Raw genomic sequence first — 21,146 nt, 5'->3', positions numbered from 1 at the left:
GTAAGATCATTAAAAGACAACCGCAGGACAAATAGTCTGTTTCCATTGCGTTTCACAAGCAGGAAGAGTGTATGTTTTGCAAAGAAGGGCATATTAAAGGAAGAGAACTAAAGAAAAAGGCTATGACACATTATTGCAGTAAGGGAAAGAGAAAAGGGAAGAGTAACAAGGTGGATAATGAATGAGGACTGCAAGCAGAGCAGACTAGCTGCCTCCTCTAGGTCCTTCAATCAGAATAAAAATAGAAAAATAGGCCCGACTGCATCATCAGCATCCAGATTTCTGTTACAACTGTTTGTCCCAGGGAGTCTGAATTTCTGGCTGACTTTCAGAACTTGCTGAGCTGAGAAAGTTAAGTTTAGTATTTCCAGAGCCTTTTGAGGGAGGGGAATCAAGAATTAAGGGGCAGGAGGAGTTGTCATTTTCAATATACCACAGGCAGATATCTAAGAACTAGACTGGTCTTACTTCTTGCTCCTTTATGCCCAGTGTCACAGTAACTCCTAGCTCCACTCCCACTGTTATTTTTTCAGTTAATGCTTCATGATTTCTATTTCTGCTCTAAGACAACAGCCATTTTATTGTCTAGAGTTTCATAAAGAGATTATTCTTTCCCTCCACATTGAACTCACAGACTTTGGAAGAGCTCATGTTAGCACTACTGACATTCTTCTTCTCTAAGAAAAGAATGTGCTCACTGTAAATAACCACGCGTGAGCATAATATTTATGATTGTGACATGGAATACAAATGTGGCAGTGTGTTAAAAAGAAAGACTTCCACATTTTTTCCCAAATACATTAGGTTACAGAAATTGGTTTAACTTAAGAATAGTTTCCTAATAACATGACCTTTCTTTGATACAAGACATTGCGCAAAGCTTCTATAGGGCAATTCTATTTGCAGTTTAATTGAAAAAAAAAAAAAAACCAAAAAACACAACAAAATACAAACACAACACCATCAACAAAAGACAAACAAAATGAACAAAACAAAAAAGAAACAAAAATAAAACAAACACTCCTTGTGCAATCCAGGCTCCTGCTTAATACAGCAACCATGTGATGACATTTCAGAGCAAACAGACTATGAACAGGCTCACTGGATAAAAGCGAACATTATACAAGCGTGAAGTCTGATTTAGAGACATGTATGAAGTTAAAGACTTCAGCCCTCTGAAGATATTTTATGTAAAGAAATGAACGTGTACAACTTTAACATACAAATTTGGAAGGCCTCAGTACTTACCCTGACTACACTGAAGTCCAGCTTAGTTTCTTGTGCACACTGTAATATGAGCTGAAAGCAATTTTTACTTTGATTTGTCATTCCATTTTCATAATAACGCTGTAATATCCTTTGTTGTTCTACAGTAAATACAGAACGCAGATTCATCTAAAAATAAAAGAAGATACTCTGAAAGTTGGAATAAAAACTGTAATGCTCGTAGAATGCACAGGCTCTTATTTATGCTTGTGGTAACGCTAAGTGCTGACATCTTTAAAAATCCTTTACCCATACTTTTACTTACTTTGAAAAAAAACTAAAAAGACAATACTGGTACAGTCAGCATTAGTGACTCCTTTGTGAGGGACTCAAGTTGAGCAGGTGAACTACATGTTTGGAACAACACTGACAGCCTTTCATAAGCAAGTATTACATTGAATCGCTAAGCCCAAGAGCCTCTGGTTTCAGACAAAGAAAAAAGTTTCTCACTTGAAAAAAGGAAAAAAAAGGCATTAGGCAAAACAGAGTAACACCAGCTGTTCCAACAATATTGGCAGATTTGCATCCCCTCCCCTTACAGAAAAAAAAAAAGAGACAATCTGAGATAAAATGAAGGTTACAGTCTGGCACGAGCAGTTTCCACCGTCTCTGACTTCAGCAAATCCTACACTCCATTACGGCCAGTCAATCCCACTCCTCCTGCTGTGTCAGCACCCGCACTTTGCAGCTGCAAGGTTGAAAAGATCAAGGACCAGAACTGAAGGCCAACTCGAAAGACAAAAACAAAAAAGCAAACAGAAAGGCTTTGGGGGTTCAGTCCAGCCCACCGCAATGCTAACGCAGTAACATTAACACAAAGGAGGGACCACACGAAGCACAGCCTGCATTTGGAAAGGTGAAAGATACCATGAAACTGTACCCTAAAGCAGTATCTTTTTATTTTTTATTTTTTTAAAAGAATGCTTAAGGGTTGTTTTAAAGTGGTATAAACCAGTGCTGGATGCAGAACGGAGCCCAGCACCACAGCCCTCAGGAAGCGTTTCTGCCCCACGGCTTTATCCAAAGCGGAGCCGAGTTTTCCAGCCCACTCAGCCAGAACCAAGAGACCCCCCCCACTCCCTCCAGAGCTCACGGGAACCTGGCAGCACTTTCAGGTCTTGCCTCCAGCACTGGGTCTCCCCATGAGAGACCCTGTGCAGCCGCGCAGGGCCCGCGCCACCCGGGGCAGCTGCCCCAGGAGCGTGCCCACAGCCCCCAGGCTCTGTGGTGAGGGTGCTGAGGCGGCCTCCTCGGCTGCGGCCTGGTGGAAGCGTCAGACCAGGCGCAGCCTCCTTACCAGTGAAATTCACACCCGGGACTGCAAAAGGCAGCCAGCTGGATGTTGCCAAGTGTGAGCAAATTACTACAGAAGGGACTCCATACCAGCAAAGTCGGGCTTCGCACTTGCTATACGCTCTACACAGGCAAATAACACACAATCCGCTGGCTATCTAGCTCCAATTAGTATTACCAAAACTGGTAGGAAAAGCCCCATCACCACACGATTTCCAAAATGAGGCCTTTATTTTGTCTCACACAGCAAGCTGCCAGCTGAGACAAATCAAGGCACTGTCCAGGAACGGCCTGCATCTGACTCCGTGCTTCAGAAAAGGAAAATGGCACCAACCACAAGTTATTTTTAATACTTGAAGTATTTACATAAAAATAATGAAGAACAAACTAAAGAATAAGAAACCACACTGTCACCTTGCAGGAAAATAAAGCTATGGGGGGAACCCTTTGTAGCTACCAAGTTTTAATGATTGTTTTTGGAAACCTCAGACGGAAAGGAGGAGAAGGCAAATAGACATAATCTTCACAGAACATCTAACAGCAAATAAAGAAAATCATTAAGGGGTCACGAGCAGGAGCAAACACCCAGCACCTTTCATGTTATTAAGATAATTATGCTATTTAATGGTAATGGATACTTGAGTTCGACAGGCCTCTAAGAAAAAACACTGAAGATGACAGGACAAGATCCAGTTTCTGTCCCAGTACCAGCGATCCTGTTTTATTTAGCTGAGATCAGCACCCAGGAATGACCTCATCAGAAATGGTTATGAGCCTTCTGTCTTTCCTGATGCAGAAGATGAAGCCTGTCATCCAATAATAATCCAAAATACACATTGCATGACAGACTTCGCCTACCTAAACTGAGAAGAGGTCACAGCCTGGTTTATTAAACAACGCATTTTTGTGGTGCCTTCCAATTGCTTGGACATTACACCTGCCACTAAAACACTGGTAAGATTCCTCAGCTCCTTTTGCCTTCGAGCCTGATCAAGTACAGCTCAGAGTATCTGTGCAGAGGCAATCAGGGATGGATTTAAATAAATAGATTGCAGGACACTACCAATACAGAGTTATGGAAGCTGAGTCGTAACTTTATTGTCAGAATGTAAGCTCAACTTTCAAAGGAGCAAGTAAGAATTTATTAATGCTTTTTGCATTTTATACTGAACCCGAGGTCAACAGAGAGCCCCGTACTGCCTCCCACTGCCCAACCCATCCACACACATTTACTGAAACTACAGAAAGGACAAGAAAATACTCTTATTTCCAGTTCCGACTGATAAAAAAACCTCACTAGCTATCCTGCTCTGTAAGACAACCTTATTCATTCTGTTCTGCCAATTAATTCACTGCATATCCTGAGTTGGAAGGGACCCACGAGGATCATTGAGTCCAACCCCTGGCTCCACACAGGACCACCCAAATCCCACACCATGTGTCTGAGCGCGGTGTCCAAACGCTTCTCGAACTCCAGCAGGCTTGGTGCTGTGACTGGGGAACAGGGAGCCTGTTCAAGGAAGTTTTTAAAAACTGCCTGTTATCAGGCGCAACAAAAACGTAGGGCTAAATAGCAGAATAGCGGGCTTGTGCTGGCCGCTGTACCTGCCCAACAGAAAATGAGGTTCAGATCTTACCCAAAGCCAACCGACCGATTCTGTGGCGCTCCACTGCGGCATTTCTCTTACACCCCACAGTACCGTCACCTAAACTACAGTTGTTCAGCATGTAACACCATCACTAACAAGCAGGTGTTAAGCTCTAGAGCGTACAAGGGATAGATAACCTCAACATACACCACTAATGTCTGGGATGAAGCCCAAGAAACCCATCCCGCCTCCCCAAGAAGCTGCAGTGGTTTTTGCTGTTTGGATTGCAGACGTAGCAAACCTCACAAGATGTTCGTAGCTGGGCAGGAAATGCAACTTCTCGTGAAGATCTCAAATTACAAAGAACAGGAGGAAGGAAATCAGGAATCACCTTAATTTCAGATGGTAAATTGTTGGGCTTTTTTGTTTTGTTTCTTTGCTTGTTTTGATTGCCTACATAGATTCTAACTAGGAATAAGAAATCACAAGATTATTACTACTATTTCTACTATGACTAATACTAAACTTCCAAGTACTCCACCTCAATAGCAGAGGACAAAATAACTTGCATGCTGTCTTCACACAAGTGTGCAGGGCATTTAGCAATATTTCTTCTCCTGAAGCCTTAAAAAAAAACCCACCACCACACCGATAGCACATTATCTGTAAAGTCTAGATGGAAATCAGTTTGCTATCAGCAGTTCTTAAGCACTTATTTAGGATATCTTGAACAGTACCCTGTGCTGAATAACCCAATTACTGAATGTTTGGAAACTCCATTAGAAAGCCATCTATACTCCCAAAGCATCAAACAGACAGCAAGCTGAGTGGTGCAGTCGATACAGCAGAAGGAAGGGATGCTATCCGAAGGGACCTGGACAGCCTGGAGAAGTGGGCCCACATGAACCTAATGAGTTCAGCATTAGTTCAGTACATAAAGGGGGCTTATCAAAAAGATGGAGAGCAACCTTTTAGATGGACAGATAATGACAGGACAAGGGAGAATGGCTTTAAACTAAAAGAAGGTAGGTTTAGACTAGATAATGGGAAGAAATTCTTCACTCTGTGAGCAGTGAGGCCATGACCCAGGCTGCCCAGAGGAGCTGTGGGTGCCCCATCCCCGGCAGTGCCCAAGGCCAGGCTGGGTGGGATTTGGGCAGCCTGGGCTGGCACGAGGGGTCCCTGCCCATGGCACTGGGGATTGGGTGGGCTTCAAGGTCCCTTCCAACCCAAACCATTCTGTGATGATCATGTTAATTCACGAGGCGTTGCCTCTGCACATACCATCTTCACAGGCAGGTTTTGCTTATTCCCATACCTGTCAGACCTACCATTCATCTACACTGAGTACATTGAGCATCCGCAAAGGGAAAACGTGACTTGGAGACTAAAACCATGCAGGGTATATTCATCAAAGTGTTACACTGAGGCTTTTTGGAGAAGTATTACTGATTTTGCATCGGTTTCCATAGCTATTCAGAACTGGATATTAATTCTTACACTTTGACACTGGAGATCCCCAGCTGCCAGTGGAAATACGCACAGACTGGAGATAACTTACAAAGTGCCGATGTCGCTAAGCAGTAATGCAGCCCCATTAGTATCAAGGTACTCAGAAGTTCACATGCCTTCACAACGAACTCAGTATCATTCAGGAGAATCTCAGTAACTTCAAAGGAAATAATCTCCTTTTCCCAAATCGTGTATCCACAAAGCACTCCAGCTTCTTCAGATTTCTCACCTCTATCCTGAACCTCAGACTGAGTTAGAAATCCGCATGGGTTCTTATCAGGATTTAATTTTTGATGTTTGACTTGCCAAGTTTAGAAAACACACACTGGAGCTTTTCAGAAAAACACGCGTCCAGCTGGTGGGCAATACATTGAAGCTGAAGAGAGACTGTTACAGAAGAGAACTGAAATTGCATGAACCTTCAGCAAAAGGTAGGGGTAACAAAGCGGTATTTTTGGAGACTCGACATCCACCTGCTCTGCTAATAAAATAAGGCAGCTTTGGCAACTATGCTGATGTCTAAGTGACAGTGCTGAGAATAACCTATGACAAGTGGAAAAACAGGTTTCCTCTAAGTATTTCCTTCACAACTGCTGTATGTCCTAAGCCAACAAACATCAATCAGCTTCCCAGTCTGGTTGTCTCCCACTCCTCAGTCTTTGGTGAACCCATCAAGATGAAGATGTTGATCCTCATTCCCCTTCTAAACTGAAAACTAATTGAAAAAAAAATATATATATATATAATAGCACCAGAAGAACCCCTTCTCTATATGCAGCAGTTAGGGAGATGTAAATAGCCCAAGTGCTGAAGTCGGGCCCTAGGGATGTAAGGCTTGTGAGAGGTAAGGACCAAGATGGGAGCTCCATGCCCTTCAGTTTCTCCAAGACAGCTGAATACAAGCCTCATGAAGGACGATCCTGCTAACACACTTCAGCCTGTCACACTGGCTCCTCGTCAGATGAGACCAAGGTTATTCTCATGGCTGAACTTCTGTAGACAGCATTTGAGCAACTTTTCCCAAAGCATCCATCTTTTTGCCCTTTCTGTGGCAAGAGAGCACAAGGGGAGAAGGGAGAATTAAAGCCAAGCTGGCTTCTGAAGTTTGCTTCATGCAACTTTGCATTTGCTTTATGAAACAAGTACTTAACGTAATGACAATCCCAGTTTGCCACAACTGCCTAGTTCTTCCGCTCTAGCTGCTTTATTCAGTTTCCAGAATTAAAAATCTCTCCAGGGAGACCTGGTGAAGCCCAGAGATGTATTTTTAGAAACTACTGAAAACAACTTGGTGTCAAGGAGCATCACAAGAGAAGGAACAACCGTAAGAAATAGGGAATATTCCTGTACTGACGATTCCTTATTAAAAAAAAAAGAAACAGAGTGCTCTGCAATGACTACTTGAAAGGTCTGGGGGAAAAAAGTAAACGTAAAAAGAGAAGCAGCAGCAGAAGGAAAAAAATAAATATATGTCTGTGGTCTGAAGTGAGTCTACAGTGTGTAGCATTATAGACATCAAAAAGTCTCGGAATGTTAAGATTGCTGAGCCAAGTAAACTTACAAGGTAAGTATTTGTAAGATGCTACGTTAAAAATACCAATTCATTTGAAAGATGGGAAATAAAAACTTAAGGGTATCCCTTTCATTTCAAGCAGTAACAGAAATCAGTCTTGGAGCTGAAATTACGCTTAAGAAGATTTTTACTCAGAGTACAAGCCACCACAAATAACTGTAAATTTTTTTTTTACACTATAAACCATTATAAAACTGTCAGGGATTAACACAGTGATAAGAGGGAACAAACAGTTTTGTTTTGTTGTTGTTGTTTGTTTTCTAACCTCAGCACCATACAAGAATTTGTTTGGAAAAAAAAAAGTCACCTTGTAAAAGCCTCTAAGCCTACTGCTCTTCTAGTCTGCCCATCCTCAGCAGGCGCAGTAAGAAAATCAGCACTTTCCTCATTTCATTTTTTCTTTCCATCCACAGAACTCCAGTGGTACAAAATAACAAGACTCAGTGCCAATACAAACCCGAGACAGAACTGCGACTACAATAAGGAAGCTATTATATATATAAATAAAACAAGACCGCAGTAGAGACACTATTAACTAGCTTTAGAAACCTGACCTGTGCTAGCAATCAGTTCATTCACTTCCCACGTCTGGCAAAAACTGAGTTTTTTTCGCACATCCCAAGGGGAAAGTTAAGAAACAAAACAAAAAAACAACAATGAACCCCCCCCAACACACACACACACAATCGCACAGTGTGCGTGAAGGTAGCAGACATCCAGCACCCAGCAGCAGTGTTTAATACCCTGCACTTGCAGGTTACTGGTCCGTTCCCATGCAGGCCACACCAGCTGCAACTACCTGACCGCGTGGCAGATCACGGTGATCCACAGGTGAGAGTAATACACTGCCTGTCCCACAAAGCTACTTTTAAGTCTCCATCACTTCCAGCACAACTGCTTCCTTGTCCACCAAGTACGGCATTTGCAATCTGGTATTAGAGTTCTGCTTATAAAACTCAGCCCTTCATTAGGGACAAATTAGCTCTCAGAAGCTTGGTAACATCATGACCTATGCCATCTGCTCTTCAGGTTTATGCATCCCATCTAACTTTATGCATACAGATGAGACTTCGGGCTTCAGCTGCATTAGCCAGGTTTTAAATCAACCGAGTACACCAGCATTTGTAAGGCCCTTATCAGAAAAAGGGGTCAGTTTTACCCTGGGGACACCGGTTGCTTCAAGACTCCAGTTTGGAGGACGTTGGACTACTTCTGGTTGCCACTTAGCAAAAACTTTGTAAGGCGTAGGGCTTTTTGAGTAGACCTCATTGATTATTATTTGAGTAGAATTATTGAGTAGACTTGGGTGGATTATTTCTAGTAAGACAGAACAAGAGCATGAAAGGCCCTTGCAGCACTAACTTAAGCAACCGTACCGAGCCCAGGGAACTCTCACAGGTGGTTTTATTCCAAGACAACACACTCGGCGTAGGACACCTTCATCCTTCAAGTGCTTGCTCCAGCCACCCTCCATGGAGCGCACGCTGAGCCCCGCTGGCGCAGCCGTGACACGGCGGGCAGGGCTCTGGGTGCTGCGCTGGTTGCGCTCGTCGGGCATCGTGGAGCCGATGCCCACGCGCGTTCAGAAGCAGAAGCATCTGACTCCAACCCCGTCTCGATGCTTCATCAGCAGCGCGTGCCCCAAAGCGCGGCGCTACTTCACGCCACACCAGAAAAAGGCGAAAAACCCCCTCACACACCGCCACGCTCCAAGTGTAGTTGGACTGCGCGGCACAGCGCTCTTTAAATCACAGGCGTGGTATTTTTGTACGTGCAGAGGCTCCGAAGCGCTCAGGACAACCCAGCCCGGGCACAGCTCCGGGAGCCGAGGCCCCCGAGGCCCTCCGCGGCCCCCCCAGCCCGCGGACCCCCCCCCGGCCCGGCCCGGGGCCGCTGCCCACGGAGCCGGGGCAACGCAAACCGGCGGCGGGGGGAGAACGCGCTCTGTGCGCATGCGCCCAGCCCGCCCCGGGGCCGCCCCGCGCACGCGCAGCCGCCCTCCCTCCGCCTGCCGCTGCTTTCCCCCCCCAGCTCACGCGGCGGCGCGGAGCATGCGCGCGCGGCCCCCTCCCGGCGGCGCGGCCGGTGCGGGCCCGCCGGGGGAGGCGCAGTGCGCGTGCGCGCCCGAGGCGGGTCTGCGCGCGCCAGCCCGCGCGGCGCCCCCCCTTTGCCCCCCCCTCTCCCGCCGGCCCCGCGCCGCCTCCCTCCCTCCCGCCCGGCCCGGCCCGGCCCGGCCCGGCCGCAGGGCCCCCGGGGGGCCCGGGCCGCCCCCCCCCCCCTTTGCCCGCCGCCCCCCCCCGGGCGTCGCCCGGCCGCCGGCCCCTCGGCGGGCTCACCGTGCTGCGCGGGGCTGCGGCTGCAGGCGGCCGGGGCTGGGCGGGTCCCGGCGTCACACAATGAAATCAGCGGCCCCGATCAGCCATTCTCAGCATGATCGTGACGTCAGCGCAGACAGCGGCCAATGGCGGCGCGAGATCAGCGCCGGCCGGGACAGCGCGCACCCGCCCCCCGCCCGAGGGGGGGGGGGAGGCCCGCGGCCGGGCTGGCTGCGCGGGCACGGCGCGGGGCGCGCGCACGGCGCGCGGGCACGGCCCCTGCGGCCTCCCCCTGAGCAGCGCCTCGCGCCCGGCGGCACCGAGCGCGTGCTGGGCGAGCCGTGCCCTGGGGCCCCCCCCCCTGCCCCTGCCCCTGCCCCTGCCCCTGCCCCTGCCCGGCCCCTGCCCGGCCAAGGGGAGCTCGGCGCCGGGCTGCGCGACAGCGAGCCTCGAAGTCACGCAGAGCCCTTACCTGGCACGGAGTCGCCTCATGGCCAGGCGGGAAGGGAGCTCTGGAGATCGCCCTGTCCAACCCCCCAAGCACCCCGAGCGCACTGCGCGGGATGGCGGCCAGGCGGGCGTTGGATGTCTCCAGAGGAGGAGGCTCCGCAACCTCCCCGGGCAGCCTGGCCCAGCGCTCTGTCACCTCACAGGAAAGTCTCAGGTGGATGTGAGGCCCCGTTGTGTTCACCGCAAAACCTCCAGGCACGCCGTGTTCCTATCCTGAACACTTCACGCCACAATTCCCCACGTTATCAGACACGGTTAATCTCGTGCCATGGTGTTGGGCAATCTGGCCTTGTCCAACATCTCTGTAGGACTGAAATACAACAATGTCACTGGTAGGCAGGAGAAAAGCGGTCAATATGCGCGTATACTCAACTTACAATAAGATATTAGTAATGTTGAAAGACCTTACAACCAATTTTTGACGTACTCAACTTCCACCGTCTTGCCTATGGGTTCCCGTGCAGCAGCAGGATGCGCTGCGTGTTCGCTCGCTCACAACTGAAGTACATCCTTCGCGAGCAGCCTTTCGTAGTTGAATAGTAGTTTGTGTTCTGTCCACATTTTAATTACACTTCCTCCGCCGCATCGGAAAATCGATCAATCAATTAATAAAGCTTAATTTAGCTAAAGATTTTATGTTACTGATACTGTTTTCAGCACAGTGCCAGACTTTACTTAGTTTTACCGCTTTATATAGCAGAAGATGGACCAAGGCAGCTGATGAGCCTCCCAAGAATTCCCCCTGGTACTGCACATCTCCCCTGGGGTAGCTGATGCTGACCGCTCTACGCCTCCTGACCAAGAGCCACGGAAACCCCAGCCGCCAGCTGCGGGTGAGGAGCCCACCAGTAGGACCATGAACGGGCTGAGGCACGACGGGGCAGGTCCCCTCAGGCCTGGGTGCTGCCTCTCATTTTCTTCTCACATTATCTGGGGTTTGGGAAAAAAATGGTTAAGACAGTCTCTCAAAAATCCTCTGAAAAAGATAGCGATATTTGGTAAAATGCAGCTTATTAAACTTTTTAAATTCTGAATAGTAGAAAGTAATACTTCAAGGGCTCTTGTCTGACTAACAATGGGCTCACAGGTGCTCTTTCTACAGCAAAAATATATCAAAAAGTCATAGAACCATTCTTAAAGGAGACATCGGCTGTGTACTTATGTTATCAAAGAATCTAATATGCAGACGTGGGACCACATAAAAGATTTATGGATCACAGTAACAGGAATTTGTCTTGGTATAAAAGGTAAGACTGAGCTTAAGCAGAAAAGTCTATATTCAGCAAGGAGAAGAGGAAAGGAAAAAAGGATAGTTGAAAAAATACTGTAATGCTAGTGGTAGGAGTGGGGTAGAGGAGGTGCGCTCCATAATACACAGGAATTACTTTAAAATATAGAGGAGTAAACTGAACATACAGGCTAAAAAAAAGGTAGGAGACAGACAAGCAAGTCGAAGGGTTCCTGCTCTGAAAGTGCTGGGACAGGCTGGAAGCCAGGAGCTGTATCTTGGGGACTTTCGCTCAGAACGTCACATCAATGCTTTTAGCAGAAAGCCTTAAAACCACGCGGTGCCTGAGGTGGCTGTTTACGGCAGCTGAGTGACAAGCTCCCAGAGAACTTCACACCAGCTACTTCCTTCCCTGGTAACGCTTCTCAGTGAGACAAACCTTGAGGGAAAAGCTGTGACAGGATGAAATAAAACAAATATTCTTCTATTGCAACCAGATCCACATGCTTTCTCTTTCATTAATAACAGATTTAAATTAACAGAGGCTGGCAAATTGGTCCAGTGGTTTAAACAGTAGCCCGGGACATAAAAGGACTCCGCACACGAGGGAATTAGCATCAAAGAGAGACTCTCTGATGTAGCTACTTTGTATTAGCTCATTAAACTAATTAGCTCAGCTTACTATTAGTTACTTGGCTCAATACGGGTTGCTACTTCCACATGGTGGAGAAAGAATTCCTCAGAAGGACGGCACTGGGCTGAGTCTCCAGGCGCTGTGGCTGCGCATTCCCTGCCTTCAGGGCAGCCGCTGGGCGCTACTCTCACGCTGTTCCCATGAACAAATCAAAAGCCCATGTTGTATTCCACAGCCAGGAACCAAACTGTAAAATCACACCAGTCTTCCCACCCCCCATCCCATGCTCTTCCCCCTTTTCCCAGCAGCTCATGCCACATTCAGATTCCTAGCAGATCGTGCAGGTCTCTGCAGGGATGCACAAGAAGCATCCCACGCGGAGGGGCCGATGTGTGGCCCCAGCAGCTACACCAGCTGCTCCACACCTGGACACATGTGGCCACACGCTTTAGAACAAATGCTACCACCATTTCTTGGCTTTCTGTTGAATCTGGAAAAGAACAGGAAAGCCAAGTGAAAAGGAACAGTAAAATGTGCCACCACTAATTCGGGTTGCAGTTTGGTATGATGATTCCTGATTGCAAATGAGTAATTTGCCTTTTACCTTGAAGTAAGGCATAAAATCTTGCAGTTACGTAGCATGAGCCCAAAAAGGGACCTGATCCTGTCATTAAATTTGTCCTCTTGTCCCCCAAAAAAGTGTCAAACTTGTGCTTGGGAAACTGTATCCAAGAATCAACATTGAAAAGTGCAGTTATCCCAGTGCTTGACAGTCCTTCCCATTAGAAAAAAAAATTGCCAACATTCATCCTGAATTTTCGATTAAGTTAAGTTGAACCCACAGAGCAGATTTATTAAACTTCAGACTGGTCACGGTAAAAAACTCATTCACGCCTTTCATTTTGTCAAAAAACTATTCTAACAGTTTTCTGAGCAGTCCTTCAACCAGTTTGGAGGCTTTGTTTCCCCAGCTTCACTGTAAGAACACTGACAATGCCAAAAGCCTGGCTAGAGCCAAGATATATGACATTCACTGCTTCATGTCTCCACAAGGCTCATTACTCTGTCAAAGAGGAGACTTAGATTGTTTTGACATGATTTATTTTGGAGAAATCCAAGTTGCCTGCTATTTATTTACTTGTTTCCATCAAAATGTGCGTGCTGTTCTTTTCGTATCAATGCAATCAGCTTTGCACAGGTGGGAGCTGCTCAGAAAAACAGGCCTTGGGGGTTGGTTGCCTGCTTTCTCATGGATTTCCTTCTTGATGAGCAGTCACTTGAAATGACAACAGCGGTAGCTGTCTGCTTTACAGATACGTTGTAAAGACACACTAAAAATAGGGGGGCATAGGGGTGGAATTAAAGAACTGCTAAATCAGGGGGTTCCTCGTGAAATAGTGGTGGAGAAATGATTACAGTGTGTGAAACTTTGTAAAAATGTTAATGTGGAAAATTCCACACAGCACCTTGTCTGGCATCTACAAACACAGCCAGAAGTAGTGGTCCACCGAGATTTACAAATTTTCCATCGTCTTTGAACTTGGTTTTGCCACATTAATTAAAATTAACTGTTAATCCTCACCCAGTGCATAAACGAAGCTCCCATAAACTGAATCTGCAAATACGTCCCTTATGCTCGTATGCAAAAAACAGCTGGTGCTTGAGGAAAAAAAAAAACAAAACACAGAGGAGCCTGTCTGGGTATATACTTTACAGATTTGTTCCACATTTTTACTTCTTGGGATATTTTTTATGAAGATCAAGAATGCGGTTTCTTTTTATTTTTATTACCTTTAAGTATTTTTCTTGCGATGAGCCATGCAAATTATCAACTTGTGGAACACATAAAAATGCTATGCACCAAAAGTGAAGAGGGAGAGAATTATTGAATACTGGCTTCCCACACATTAGTATTAATAGCATAGACGTTTTAATAGCACAGAATTTTAAATAAATAAATAAATAAAATATTTAAAAATAAAAATGAAAACCAAACCAGTAGGGGCAGGAGGAAGAAAAGACCTGGGGAGGGACCCTATTTTTTTTTCCTGCCTTTGATTCCTGTGCAATTGGCCTGTTTTTAAAAGCCTTTACAAACGAATCCCATATTCTTCTGGACTGTGTGGCACAGAATCCACCAGTCTACTTTTTTAGACTTCATTACTACAGACTTCCCAAAAAGACAGGTATTTGTTTTCCAAAGTAATAAAAAATTATACCCCACAACCAGAAAATCTTTTTGAAGCCATTCACTCTCCTTTCGATGCCTCCATTCTTTGCTTTCCAGGCCAGGACGCAGCTGTACATTTCCAGTTTAAATGAACTCTTCAGAGTCTCCCTGCTTTTCAGAACATTACAGAAACTTGCTCCATTCCAGGTTAACCACACTACCACTCTCACAATTTTTCCTTCCAGTATGTAAAGTATCGTAATTCCAATCTACTGATGCATGGAACAAAATGAAATGGGTTCTTCTCCTATCTTGCTTACACACAAGTTTATTTGTGATATCAATAACAGCGAATGTCAATCTGTACAGGCCCCCTGGCAATCCATACGTTCCCCCTTTTTGGTAATGTAACACCTCACTGCCATCCCCTACACAACTGGGAATCTGAATCATCTAAAAGCAAAGCAGAAGAAATACTTGTTGCCCATGATTTTTGAAAAAATGAACTGAGGAAATTTTGAAATGCATTCTTCAGAGCATTTATTAGGTTAAGCAGCAGTTTAGTTTTGTTTGATTTATATTTCTCCAGAGATTAAGAAGGTTTTCCTTAATTCAGTTTTTCTTAATTCAGGTCTCCCACACACGTGTTCCTCTCTTGCTTCTTTTCTAACTGTGGACCCACGCTTTTGTGTGTCCAGAAAAGCTCACAGCTACCCCCGTTGTCACCAGCTCCTCAACTTTATTCTGTATCCCTGACCAGCCTGAAAGGGCCTGCAAAGAGGTTTTCCCCCTAATAACAGGATAAGTACAAGTGTTGTTCTAAGTCCTTGAGAATAAAGGAGATAGCCATCGCCCACCAGTTTATTCAATTATTTCTTCTTGGTTTCGTTATCTTGTTTGAATTAGTGAAGCTAACTCTTCGCCCCTGTCATAGCATGCCAAAGTAAGGGAAAGCAACAAAACCACAGAATATAGAGTAGATTTAATTCTAAAAGATAGAGTATCATAAAAGCAAAGATGAAGACAAGAGCCATCAAGTATGCAGATAATACAGCACTACAAAGCGTCTCATGCTCCTCGACAGCTCCACATTTATGTTGAATAAGGGTGAGGGATTCGGAGGAAATCCTTTGAAGTAGAAATGGTGAACATTTCTACCATAGGCATGGAAAGCATGGAACTGTTAAAACAATATAAACACTGCTCTTGCTAAACCCACAGCCTTCACATGACCTTCCTGGGTTTCCAAAAGGACAAGACCAGCTAAACATCCTAGTTCTGTCACCACAGAATCCAAGAAGCTAAAGAAATCACAGACACAGCTTCCATCCATGTTCAGTTGACCCAGCTATCAATTTGCAGGTGGAAGTTCAAGAGAAGTCAAAGGGTTGCCATCTTTACTGCATAAACCTGCAATTCTTAGTGTACTTGAAGCAAAACCATCCTACACAGCGGGTATTCTGCACTAAGAAGGAGTGCTACTGTCTAAAAACTTTTAGGCTGCAAACTTAAAGTGTTTAAATTCGTCCTCACCTTTCATTCAGTATCTTTACAAACTCCGCCATATGCCATTTTCAAAGGGCTGGCTGTATGTCACACTGATATGCCTCTTGACATTTTTGGAAGTGGAAAATCAGCTGCGTTCCTGAACTGTTCCTCGGTTTACTGTCTTTTCTTCTTAATTTTTTTAATGTGAGAGTAGCAGGGGCTTGTGTTTTTTGTTTGTTTGTTTGTTTGTTTGTTTTCCTGGTCTACAGTAAAAGACAGTTTCACCCTTAACTATTTCATAAAAAATTATTTTCTTATGTATATTTCTAAAAGCACAGGCTGGTTCCTAAAGTTTGGTGAGACCAAGTATACCTGGTGAAATGTCCTCCTTGGGAGAGAACCCTTGTCTTTTGTAGATAAAATATCCTACTTTGTTTAATCTCATAGCATCGCATACGTTTTGCAAAAAGACTGTAAGATTAAATCTTATCACAAACTGCTATCACTCATTAGAAACTTATCTTCATAAGAAATATGTTTACAAAATAATCTTCCATTTCTGTCTTTGAGATAACAATGACATTGAAGTATTGATGGTTTGATGGCAAATAATTTTCCCCCTTCTACTAACCCTATGATTTTACTTTATCTACATTAAAAGGAAAGCTTTGCAGGCACTTTCGCATGAATCACTATTTGTTTAAGCAATTTCTTTAAAAGAAGTCCCACTTGTGGTAGGACTACATTCTTGATTCCAATCTGTTTTACTTCATGCGTATAATCTTGTTTAATCTCAGTCCAGATAAAATGGAATGATGGAACACTAAAGGGAAGATTTTTAAGAGGAGGAGGCGGTTATACTTCTCCCAATCGCTGCAGCTATCTACTGGCAATAGAGTTTGTACTCTTGGGTCCCTAATAGATGCTTCTTCTTGAACAACCCTATCTAGAAAGTGCCCTTTTATCTCTCTTTAGTCAAGACAGGATGCCAAATCTTTTTTAGATACTGGCTTAGCCGCTGTCACCAATGCTTGTTATCATAAGGCAATGCTGCTCTGGTGATGCACTTGAAAGCAGCGTTTGGTGCAGAAATAGAGTTGTCTCCTTTTAAAAGAAAGATAAGAATACAGGAGCACAGGACAAATGTGTTGGATAATATCAAAAGCCTTTTTAGCCTAATATCCTGTCTCTGACAATGGCTGACCGTAGATGTTTTGGGTTAAAGAACATGAGTAAGTCACAGGTAGAGTGATCCACTCATTTGTAATTCAAGCAATCAGTGTTTTAGATAATAGAAATACTGTTTTTATCATATTTTTATTGCACCAAAGATGAGCCGTTGGAATTTGAATTTCCTGACAGTATCAACATATTGCTATTTGCCACATGCCTGCTGGCACAGCGGGAACTTCCAGCTATGAAACCTGGGATATTTATGAAACAGGTTTTCTGTTGCTACTTTAGGCTTGTAAAGTGCATCAGTTGCATGCTGTTGGGTCACTTACAGTTTTCTTAATTAATATTAATCATCGGTGTTCATCAGCATCAGTAACTAATTTTGATCCTTCTATTTCCAAAGAAAAAATGGTATTTTATATGCTATCATTTAAAAATAATAATATGCTATACACTCACACGGACATTTTGATCCATTTTGTCTCCAATGTCTTCTGTTGCAGGAATCCTGTTGCTTCATCCAGTACAACATTTCATCACTCATCTTCATTCCACCTTATTTTTATCATGTACTAAATAGAATCAAAGATCAAAACAGCATTGTTAGACTTTAAAAGTAAGTCCCTATTTAAAGGTTCATATTTCAATAATCTCATTCACATGCCCTTTTTATTATCAGATGTATTTTAGGAGTATAATTTATATTACTTGGAATGACTGTAGGTAAAAACAAGCAGCATTACATTAGTGGCTATATCAGTTTCAGCAAAGGTATGAGTTATTCTCTTTTATTCTGTAGGGAATAAAATCAGGGAAAATCTGCATTGCATTAGAGTCTTATTTACCATTGTTCTGAAAGCTGGCTTTTCCTAAATAGATGCAAAACTGCCAAAAAAAAAAAAAATCTACACTAATACATAAAGATAATAATACCTGGTGAATGATGTGTAAACTGCTTGCTCTATAGTAGCATACAGGGACGCACACAGTCATGCCACTGTTAAAAATGCAACTGAGACTTGGGGTTTGGAACACGTTGCCCTTCCAGCATACGATCACATGCAACAATTTTGAGTCAGAGTAAGGTCTGCACCACCAACACATGATCTGCTCTTTAGTCAGCTTGTCTCTTGGGTTCCTCGAAGAATCCTGGTAGAAAACTCAAATGTGCATTTATAACCAACCATCCAACAACTTAGGTTACGTTTAAGCAGGTACGGTAAGAGTACATGTACGGGTAGCTGGACAGCACTGATTCACAAGAGAGTCTTAGCTCATCTGGAATGACTCCAAGAATCATTTAAATTAAAAATTTGAACTGGAAAAGGTGCAGTCAGTGGCATCTGGAAGGACAGCCAGACATGCTTGTGTCTTTCTAACAGGATGGTTAAGGTACCAGTGGCCCAGAGCAGCCACACCGGGGGCTCCATGCACCCTCTGTAAGCCCCCCGGAGCGCCTCGGTCCTGGTGTGACACCCTGCCCCATGGGAGCAGCCACCTCTGCTGTGCCCTGCAATTACATGAAGAGTAAAACAATATATATATATTTTTTTGCTGGTATAATATGAAAAAAAAAGCTGTTAGTAGTCTATTTCAATAAATACCCCAAAGGAAAACCAGCAGCAACCTGTCACGCTACGCAGTTGATGGATTTGCTTGGCTGACTTAAATCACAGTGATTATCTTGGATTCACAGCTAACAAGAAAGGTGCAGCGTGCTGCAACACATCAAGCTTAAGCTTCCATTAACTAATCAATTTCTAACTGTGGGAATTAGAAAAATGGAGAGTCAAGCAGTGGTCAACACGTCATTCTTGTACAATTTCAGAGGAAGCGTTGCTTCAAAGCTCAGGTTTCTAACAGCCTACTGGAAACGGGACTACAAAGGAGATGCCAAATGCCACTTTGCTTGCTAAGGGAAAACAGCTCCATGAAACAGGCCCGTGAACGGGCCATGAAGAACTAATGTGCTTTTGTAAGTATAAAGTATGGAAATAAATAAATTAATAATATTTTCCATCCGTCGGACGTTGTAGGTACAGCACAGAAAACTGCATGTCTCTGATGCCTTGCGGTAGGAGAGAGATCCTTTGTGTGTCTTAGAGAGGGGAGAGAAAGGTGGCTTTGTGCCATACCACAAACATATTTTTCCCTGAGCTACTTGATACATCTACAGACACGGTTCAGTGTTATGCAGGTATGTCATTGTAGTTTGCAAAAGCAGCAGCATAGCACCGTTCCCAGGTTAATTAGCTATGCCCTTCAGCAAGGATTAGAAAAGATTTGAAAGCATCCAAAGCCAGGGAGGATTCAAGAAAAGCAAATAGCCCAACTTCTGTGGCAGACTCTGTTGTCTAAGATTGTGTGTAAGCAGGATCTGTGTCAGCTGCATCGAGAGGACTTAATGCAAGCCATTTTATTTTAAGTAAACATTTTGCAAATTAACTTTTTGTATTTGTTGCGTCATTTGGGAAAGGAAAAAAAGGAGTATCTTACCAGCAGTGTTGTTATCTGAACCGCACAGAAACATTTAGACCTTTCAAACTAAATGTCAAGTTGTTCCTATTGAGTCAAATCCCTGCAAATTTAAGATAATTAGCATAACTACTTTCCAACCGAAACCAGGCCCTCACGCCTTGCTTAAGTGGTATTAATACATGAATGAATTCTGATTGACACAGCCCATTGTTTCTAGTCCCGTAGGAAGGAAAAGGGAGCTTATAAACCCAAAGGACTTTTTACTCCAGGCAACAAAATTCCTTATGGACATAAATATGTCAGAGAAATTCTGATGAATGTTTCTTTCATAGGAATTTGCTAGTTTAACCAAGAAAATTCAATACAGAGGATATTCTGATGAAAGCCAGCAAACATCCACAAGACTGCTGCAACAGACCCATCAAGGAGCAGACCCAAGTTCTAGAAAATGGAAATTGAATTCTGTGTTGTTTTGTGTACAAACTTCAGTCCTCTCGCTGTCGGATCTGTATATTGCAGAAATGGCCCTGTGAAACGTTCACCTTTGTGCTCTGCATAAAATATTTGCATTTTAGCCACTGGTCACTGAACAGAAAGCTCCCAGAGTTACTAACCCAGGCAGAGGATCAAGCTCAGGCTCTGGATAAGCAGGTGTGCTGCCAGGAAAGCTTGCCCCGAGTTTGCATCAGCATCACTGTCTCAGTGCTACTCAGTAGCAAAGCATGAAATGTAAGATTAAAATCAAATATTTGAGAGCTATTAACTTGATACTGCTAAAATTGTTCAAAGGGGAATGCTTATAAGGAGCATGAAAAAAATGTTTTGCCTGGGGAGCATTTCATTGTCAAAGACATACATTTGTGGTAAGTTAAAGAAAGAATTTGAAAATGCTGTCTCAACAAAGCAAGTCACAGCCTATGCCTGCAGTGCCACATCCTAAATTTAATGAACAATAAAAATCTGGATTTGGTATTAAAAAAAATAAAAATCTGTCATTTAACAATATGAATGGATGCTAAAAGAACCCTCCAATTCAGGAAAGATCCTATAAGACACTCCTTAAGGTTTAAAAAAAGTATGAAATTTATTCATAAAAATATGTATATAAAATTTATATGAGTTTATATAAAATTTATATAAATTTATATAAAATTTATTTACAAAATTAATTGCCATATGAAGTTGTGCTTTTCATAAGGTAACTCCAGCTACTAGCTCTCACATACTTTTTTATTTCTTTTTGTCACAGGATGACTTCATGTAGTGAGGTGATGGGCTGAAGTACCGCCAAGGAGCCTCTCCAGACAAACAGCCAGACTCACCCAACTTCTGGGTTTATAATGATCTGAAATTCAGCTATTAATGTGAAGAGTTCTTTGGGGAAATTTCAACTGTATTTTATTTGGAAATGTTGAGTTTAAACAAAGGTTTCATGTTAGAGGTCTAAACAATTGATTTAAACATTTGAATCAATGTGAAACAAGCCCAGACTAAATATCTCCAGCTGATTTTTTTCCTTGCAGAAAGCCAGATGTGCAAAGAAAATCTGAGCCTATGGAGTTAAAGGTATAGCAAGTGAGAAACCAGGAAGCTGTAAAATCATTAAAGCATCCTTTTTTCTTGATATCAAAACTGGAAAGATAGCAAAAACACAAGTCACAATTCGTGGAAACTTCTGATGCCAGTGGCATTTTAATAGCAAAAGAATTAACGTTTTCCTTTGACGTATATTACAATTATACAGTCCTACCTGAAAACTTCATCAAAGGTGTATTAGCAATTGGTTCACATGACTCTTTGCAATAAATTAATATATTTCAAAATCAATCTCTTTTTCTGTCACCTCTTCCTGTCTCAAAATGCTGTACGTTATTGTTTACGTGCGTACTAATATAATTTAGAATTTTAGGGAGA

General features: G+C 43.6%; 1 protein-coding gene and 1 long non-coding RNA gene across 11 annotated transcripts in view; both read right to left on the bottom strand.

Moving 5' to 3' along the window:
- The window catches only part of HDX (highly divergent homeobox), a 51,009-nt gene extending 41,280 nt beyond the window's left edge, over positions 1-9,729 (bottom strand). For 4 of the 8 annotated variants that reach the window (XM_067004877.1, XM_067004878.1, XM_067004882.1 and 1 more), the window contains exons 1-2: positions 9,570-9,727; positions 1,249-1,395 (exon numbers count right to left, since the gene is read on the bottom strand). In XM_067004877.1, coding sequence (XP_066860978.1) covers positions 1,249-1,395 — 147 coding nt within the window. In that variant the 5' untranslated portion in view covers positions 9,570-9,727. Of the gene's footprint in view, positions 1-1,248; positions 1,396-1,531; positions 8,536-8,609; positions 9,071-9,569 lie in introns of those variants that run through there. The other 4 variants (XM_067004881.1, XM_013192209.3, XM_013192211.3 and 1 more) reach the window with 4 other exon arrangements.
- Positions 9,730-10,859: 1,130 nt separating this feature from the next.
- LOC106042973 (uncharacterized) overlaps positions 10,860-21,146 on the bottom strand; it is a 43,331-nt gene continuing 33,044 nt past the window's right edge. The window contains exons 1-3 of one of the 3 annotated variants that reach the window (XR_010834700.1): positions 17,688-20,757; positions 17,214-17,326; positions 14,394-14,543 (exon numbers count right to left, since the gene is read on the bottom strand). This is a non-coding gene — a long non-coding RNA (uncharacterized lncRNA). Of the gene's footprint in view, positions 10,989-14,393; positions 14,544-17,213; positions 17,327-17,687; positions 20,758-21,146 lie in introns of those variants that run through there. The other 2 variants (XR_007168055.2, XR_007168057.2) reach the window with 2 other exon arrangements.

This window comes from Anser cygnoides, chromosome 13 (assembly GCF_040182565.1).
Source record: "Anser cygnoides isolate HZ-2024a breed goose chromosome 13, Taihu_goose_T2T_genome, whole genome shotgun sequence".
NCBI lineage: Eukaryota > Metazoa > Chordata > Aves > Anseriformes > Anatidae > Anser > Anser cygnoides.
Note: the sequence above shows the minus strand (reverse complement) of the source record. Positions and strands in the feature narration are given on the sequence as shown.